Below are 7,848 nucleotides of genomic sequence, written 5' to 3' on the forward strand. Positions count from 1 at the left end.
CTCAATAGACGTATATCTAAGTCCATGCGACATGATCTGCGTCTCTTTAATACTAACCGTATTAAAGAGACTATTGAGCGAAACCAAGGCTTCAAAGTGTTCGCAAAGGACAAGTCTATTGGGCAAAGCCAGCTGACAAAGCTGAAACGGGAAGATGGCAGCATAGCGTCGAGCAAAGTGGAGGTTTTAGGTGAGATCGACAGGTTCTATGGACAGTTATACACTTCGATCGCAAAGCCCGTTGACAGCTTGGTAGGAGATCCAAGAGCCAAGCTCTCCCGACATTATACCGAAGATATCCCGGACATCAGTCTGTACGAGATTAGGATGGTCCTGAAGCAGCTTAAGAACAACAAGGCGCCGCGCAAAGACGGAATCACTTCAGAGCTTCTGAGAGCGAGTGGGACACCAGAAGCTCTTTAATTCCGTCTTGTCCGAGGGCAAAACGCCTGAAACATGGAATAGAGGCGAGGTGGTGCTGTTTTTTAAAAAAGGTGATAACAGCCTGTTGAAGAACTACAGACCCATCACGCTTCTGAGCAATGTCTATAAGCTGTTTTCAAGGGTCATCACGAACCGTCTCGAACACAGACTTGATGACTTCCAGCCTCCCGAACAAGCCGGTTTCCGAAAAGGCTATAGTACCATAGACCACATCCATACGCTGCGGCAAGTTATACAGAAGACCGAAGAGTATAACTTGCCATTATGCTTAGCGTTTGTGGACTATGAGAAACCCAACTAACATTAGGCGCTAAATTTAAGGGTTAGAAGAGATTTATATAAGCGCCTATTTACTCTTTAGGTGTTGTTAGTTCTCTAAAAATATGAGTTATAGCCGGCTATAACCCCGTTTTAACCCGATTGGGCACAAATTTTATCACCATAAGATTTATAACAGTGCTACAGTAGGGTTAGCGGATAAAAAAAGAGACATAAGAGCGGTATAGTGGAGCTACAATAGTGTTAATTAATTCTTTAGGAGCTAGATGGGTTGCATATAGGTGACTACAAACTGTTGTAGTAGAAGAGCGCTAAAGTAGTGTTGTAATAGCGTTGATTAAGTATTTAGGATTTAAAAGGGTGCCAAATAAGCGAATCCTAACTATTTGAGTACCTAGTAGTGTAGGGCCATATAGATGATACTTTCAGCTTTAGATGGTATATTAGCATTTAAAGTCAATACTTGTAACACTCAAGAAGGTAATTGCACATTTTTTCCTTAACCCTATCTGCTTTGGTTGCAGATGTTTCCATTTTGTATCGTAAGCTTGCTCTGTGACAGCTTGAAGTGAAATGTAATGGCGGATAATTAAAAGCAAATAATTATTTTAGTTCACTGATGCAGGAGTTAGCTGCGGATTTATGATGGCGAAATTAATTACACTGTCAAAAACTATATGTATTATATTAGATTGACGCGCTAATCTTGTACCTCGGCAGAGGGGAAATAGTGCGAATGCCGCCTCCCTTCCGTGTTGCTCGAAGGATAAATGTCATCATTGCCGCACATTTTCAAACAAATTGTCAAAAGCACTGCCAATGATTAATACAGTATGTTTCTTTTTGTTGTCGATTATTGGAAATAACTTTTGTTTGATAATTTATTTCTTTAACTTTTGTTCTATTTAATAAAATATTACCGTTCGAGCATTTCTTAGCAGTAACCCTACGTGGGATTTCAGGGCTTGTCCAATGGCCTAAGGTCAGCCTGTATACGTATTAATGTAATTCGTTGTCTAATGTTAGCGCTCCAAATTCGTCCGGAGTAGGTGTAACATTGAGTTTAGAAATCTGTTTAAAAGCCGGATTATTTTTGTCCTTCAACAGCTTGAATAGTACGTTCTCTGACGTTCCGACGAAGCAGCCGATGGTTTGGAAGCGCTGGAAAAAAATAATTAGTATTAAAAAGAAGAGTAGTCACAGAATAAATAATAGTACTAGGTAAAGAAGGCTCACTCTCTAACAAAACGCGTCTGTTACGATCAGGACAGATATGGCCGCTAGGTGGCGACAGCGCTACGCGCGGCTTATGGCTATAGTTCGTTTTTTTTAGCATTAGAAAAAAGGTAAACAATCTTGACGTGTCTTTTAATTGAAAAACACTTTAAAAAAAACAACGGGTTGCACTCCGGGAGTGCTGACAGAAGTGAAAACTCAATGACTAGTCCAAAATGTCTGCAGCACTATGTATAATTGACCCATCCTCCTTTCTATTGAAAAACTTGAGCTCCGAAATTGCTAGCCAGTGAGCTTAAATTTGTAGCGTTAATTGTTTAAAATTCGAATAGATATTGTAAAGTTACCTTGCAGACCTCGCATCTAAATATATTTGGTCATGATATTTTGAGTTTTATTCACCAGTACTAGAGTTCACTTTTACTAGCGATTTCATCAAGATGTAGCTTTATTGAATTATATTGGAGTGATATAAAGTTATGTAACTGTGAGATCCTCGTATTTCAGCCCGTACTAGATTAGAACATTGAGCTTTATTGCTTAATATATTAACAGTCCAGTTTTAAATAATTGACCTGATTATGATACGTTACGTTATGACTAAAGTTCTTTGGTGAATAACATTGTCCGTCACACATGACGTCAGCGCGTTACGCGTTACGCTGTCTCGAGTTTATCATTTTTTCCCCACCTCAAAAAGTGCTCAGCGCCGCTAAAGAAGTTTTCACTTCAAAAATAAGTCACGGAAAATATGTAACAATTATGAACCTAATACGATCATTTATACTATTCTGCTTTCATAAGTAATAGTTATTGATTTTTAAAAGCGTTTTTCAATTATAAGACATGTCAAGATCGCTTACCTTCTTTCTAATGCTAAAAAAAACGAACTATAGCCACCAAAATTGGTGTGGAACGGATGTACTTTTAGCTACCTGTAGCAAAGCGACGAAATGCGGAGTGACCCACGCCTGGTCCAGTCTAATCGTCATATTTTAACAAATACCATAGAGGTGGACTTAATTTTCACAAAATACAGAATAGAGGAAAAATATTAAGAATTCTAAAAAAAACTGATATAGATTGTTATTATCGCCGGTCAAACCAATTTGTCAGTAGAAACAGGTGCGTAATTCAAATATTCTGAGACGATTGCCCTTCGTGCCTACTTTTTTTAGCCGCTCTTTCTGCTGACGTTAATGGCATAACAGACTATAGATATATTATTTTTTGTAATAGTAGTAATTACTTAAAAAGCAGAAATCAAGATATGTACAAAAAAACATTTATTTTTATTCCCTGCTTGATAATTAGGACAATGCGAGGCTGAATGTTAAATTCATGTATCACATATGATACATGGATATATATATATATACCTAGTTTTTTACAGTTTCGACATCGTATATCCCAGCGTATCCACCGTAGGTTCTTTATTTAGTTTAGAAATGTGTTTGAAGGCGGGATGATTTTTGTCCTTCATCAGTTTGAAAAGGACGTTTTCTGATGTGGTTATGAAGGTACCTATGGATTGCATGCGCTGAAATGGAAAAGGTAAGTTAGTAGTCGAATAAAGAAGTAAGATATAATTTAGGTAAATGAAGTTGGATTACAGAAATGGAGAGATGTGATAGTACATTCTGATGTTATAGAACCCTTTACGTGAGTTATAAGGGAAGCATGAACCTATTTAAATATGTCGTGAAATCGATAATGGATCGTCACGTGTAATGTATCATGTATTATACATTACTACCTGCATACTTACCATTTATTTAATTTATTTATATGTACCAAGTGACTCGTATGTGTTCTGGTTCTGTATATAATATGTGATACATAACCTACCAACTTCTGTGTATTATATGTGATACATGACTTACCAAGTTCTGTGTATCATATGTGATACATGACCTACTAAATTTTGATCCGTACTATATTTACCTGCAAGGCCAAGCCACGGTCCATCAAAGACCTGGAAGACACGCCATCAGCCAAGACATGGACTGAAATATTTTCATTCAGCAAGTCTATCACTGTCTGCTCGATGCATACGTGGGCCTGAAATAGAAAATACAAATACAAAAAGTTTATTTACGAATTCAGGTAATATACAAAAATATAACTACATCCGTCAGAGATCAAACTAGGCTGAGCCTGTATCTTGGCCATGTGCGAGTGTGGTTAACAATGAGCAATTTTAATATGGGTGAAATGAAAATTATTTTTCGTAAAAACTAGTGCCTGCAATTAATCGTTGGCTAAGCATACCGCAGGCTATTTTATGATGCAGTTTAAATAGTGTTATAATGAGTCGGGATTAATAATGGCACTGTGTATATGATTGATATAATCAAATCATTATTAATGCATAATATTGTAGAATAGAGCAATATCAACAAGTTACTTATTTTTAGTTTGAGAGTAAGATAAATTTTATGTATTGTATTGTATCAAATATGATACAAAAAAATATGTTATTTAATTGTATGGCAAACAAGATTCGAATATCCTAAAATATTATGTAGCTGATGATAGATATTGCTAGACACTTGACAATCCAGTCAATACCTATAAATACATTCCACAATACAGCGTCATCTACTTCAGCAGTCAGACTGCAAAAGCGTGACATTACTGCAGAATGCGTGGCTGCCACAAATGTAAAAAATTTGGGCAGCAAAATCCATTTTGGCAGTAGGTAATGCTGTGCTGCAAGCTGCAATACTGCTGCAGAAATGCTGACGAAAATTGTCAAATTTTATATAAATTTCTCGAAATTTTTTATTTTTAGTTTCCTGCTGCCCCAAATGTCAAAATCGATCCTGCTGGCCAGATATTTGACACAATGCAGCTGGCAATAATGTTGCACTGCAAGACTGCGTCCGATTCGCACGTCGCTCGAAAGTTTGAGCGAGAGAGAGAGAGAGCGCGAGAGAGAGTGAGAGAGAGAGAGAGAGAGAGAGAGAGAGAGAGAGAGAGAGAGAGAGAGAGGGAGAGAGAGAGAGAGAGAGAGAGTCTAACTAGGGCTGCGTCACACCGTACAGCGCCATCTACTTCAGCAGGCACTCATAAACTAGGGCTACGTCACACCTTATAGCGCCATCTACAGCAGTCACTCGTACCTACACTATAGCCTTACAACGCCATCTACTTCAGCAGTCACTGATGTACTAGTGGTTCCGTCACACCGTACAGCGCCACCTAGTTCAGCAGTCACTCATACACTATAGCCGTGTCACACCGTACAGCGCCATCTACTTCAGCAGTCACTGATGTACTAGTGGTTCCGTCACACCGTACAGCGCCACCTAGTTCAGCAGTCACTCATAAACTAGAGCTGTGTAAACAGCGCCAACTACTTCAGCAGTCAACCTTTTTTTTTTTGCTATATACCAATAAACCCATGTTATCGGCTACAAGGTAGCACTACGACCGTAGCTTAGCAGTAAATGTGATTTCACCACACCAGCTCGAAAAGGCTTACTTTGCACTTCAAAAACTCATAGCAAAGTTGCATTTTAATCACATGTGAGGAAAAGTAATCAAATGCAAATTTTGATTTGTTTTCTTATGTTTGCTTTGCTGGTAGAATTGACTTTTAAATGATGATTTTGGATGATAAATATTTAATAACATTCATTTGGATTTGGTTTGATTTTGTTTGATATTTTACATTTAATATTTGCTTTGGGTTGGTATGGTGAAAAATTTTGTGTTTCACTTGGGGGCAAATTTTGTTTAACCCTCGTGCTTTGAAACCCTCGCAACGCTCAAGATTCCATTATTCGTACCACTCGCGTAAACAACAACTTTGTCCCCTTGTAAAACAAATAACTATGACAAACCTCAATCCCAAATAAAACCACCGTTTCCAACGCCGGCACATCTCTCTTCAGTCTCTCCTGCAACTCCGGAGTGTACATAGAGAACTTAGTCTTCTCGTAAACTAAGGCTGCGTTGCACACATCAATATCTTTAGTTGTGTGTCCAAGCCCTTTCGGGTATTGCTCCGAGACGTATACTGGGATTTTGAAGTGTTTTGCCGCTACCATCTGGAATGATGGAGGATACATTTTAGTATTTACATTGGACAGTGTTCCAACCACCATCATCATCATACTATACATTGTACAATAGAACATCTATCACAGCACCTATTCTATTAACACATTCAGTGCCGAAAACCCGACTAATGGGTATTTTACGATTTCGTTTCCAGGCCAGATGACCCGATAGTCGGGATCATGGTACTACTGCTTTATATGATGAAATTGTTGTGGCCTGGCGTGGATGTCTTGTTTGCCTGGTTGGCAATGAATGTGTTAAAACAAAAGACCCCTGTCGATTTTGTCCGTTTTGTCTGTTTGTATGTTCGCAATAAACTCAAAAACTACTGAATGGATTTTCATGCGGTTTTCATCTATCAATAGTGCTTCTTGAGAAAGGGTTAGGTGTATTATTTGTTAACCCATGCAGGGGCGGGTCGCTTGTTATCAATTTGGAGACCCCTGTATGCAATTATAACAAAATACATAATTGCCAAGAAAGCTGAATGAAGTAGTACCTACTGAATAATTATTCTAAGTCAATTAGAAAATTAGTAATGTCTACCTATCGTTCAGAGCACAATGAAGAATTTTAAACATAATATGTTGTCTGCTTAATCACTACATATTATAAAACAAAGTCCCCCGCCGCGTCTGTCTGTTAGTATTTGTATCATGTATGTTCGTGATATACTCAAAAACTACTGAAAGGATATTCATGCGGTGCGGTAGTGTGTAAATAGAGTGATTATTGAGTAAGGTTTAAGTGTATAATTTATTAAGGTGACTAAGGGTTCCCCCAAATATGTCGACGCGGAATCGGCAAAACCCGATAGGAAAAAGCTTTATATATATATAATGTACCCATGCGAAGCCGGGGCGGGTCGCTAGTAAGAGATATAAAGACTTAACACGTTACACATTAGGAACTAAGCCGGTTTTAGAAATCTAACATCAAAAACTAAATATTTATACTGTAACTATCAAAAAATAAGCAAATACGATAATTAGAAGATATTGTTATCAAACTTACGTAACTATCACTTGTTATCAATACATACCATTTTATTAGCAACTTTAACAACTTCGCCGAAATGTTTAACATGGGGCCTGAATGTCTCCTGAATATCACATAGGAGGAATGCTGTTCTCTGGGCTTCTAAAGCACCTAGTTTTACAATATTACGGGCCATTTTATAGGTATTTAGTGTTTAAACCGGCTAATACGCAAAATAAACACTGAACTGAAGTGAGCCAACTAGAAAAGTATTAAAATAACGTTTGGACAGTTGCCAATATGGTCATTGTCAAAAAGGTTCTTTAATTTCTTACTCAGATATATTAGTCTTTAAGACAATCACATTAGAGTTTCTTTTTGTAAAATACACTAGCAAAAGTATAATGTAAACTAGATCACTTCGCACCTGACATAACGTAAACTAATCTTAGCTGTCAATGTCATTTCGCATGTGTGGTGCTCAAGGGCTTCACATACTAATGAGTTTTTTTTTAATACAACATCGGTGGCAATGGACGCCTAGAGCTCCAGAGGGGTTACATGCAGATTACATCCAGACCATTTAAAAACCTGTACACTCCTTTTTTGACCTGTCTACCACCGCTACCGTATAATTTTTATTTTCAATTGTCATAGTAGGAGATCCCCCATATAGCCGACCTTCACCAATCTGTCTGACGGATAAAACTATGAAAATATGAAAGAAAATATGTTCCAGAACATAAATAAATAAGGTTGCCTAAAGAAATATAGTCAAGGCTATTTTAAATAAATTTTTGAAAAAAATATTTTTTCGGCATATTTCACCGATTTGTCTGACGA

At 37.6% G+C, this 7,848-nt stretch overlaps 1 protein-coding gene across 2 annotated transcripts; it reads right to left on the reverse strand.

Annotated features, from left to right (window-relative positions):
- Positions 1–439: 439 nt before the first annotated feature.
- LOC134802807 (isochorismatase domain-containing protein 1-like) lies at positions 440–7,265 on the reverse strand. Of its 2 annotated transcripts, none has more exons than XM_063775526.1 (4): positions 7,070–7,265; positions 5,808–6,014; positions 3,904–4,020; positions 440–1,884 (listed from the first exon to the last, which is right to left on the reverse strand). In XM_063775526.1, the coding sequence occupies exons 1-4, from the start codon at positions 7,199–7,201 to the stop codon at positions 1,723–1,725; spliced, it is 618 nt and encodes a 205-aa protein (XP_063631596.1). In that variant the 5' UTR covers positions 7,202–7,265; the 3' UTR covers positions 440–1,722. The 2 variants fall into 2 exon arrangements, with proteins under 2 accessions (XP_063631596.1, XP_063631597.1); XM_063775527.1 differs by lacking the exon at positions 440–1,884 and adding an exon at positions 3,345–3,499.
- Positions 7,266–7,848: the final 583 nt, after the last annotated feature.

This window comes from Cydia splendana, chromosome 25 (genome assembly GCF_910591565.1).
Source record: "Cydia splendana chromosome 25, ilCydSple1.2, whole genome shotgun sequence".
In the NCBI taxonomy this organism is placed as follows: Eukaryota; Metazoa; Arthropoda; class Insecta; order Lepidoptera; family Tortricidae; genus Cydia; species Cydia splendana.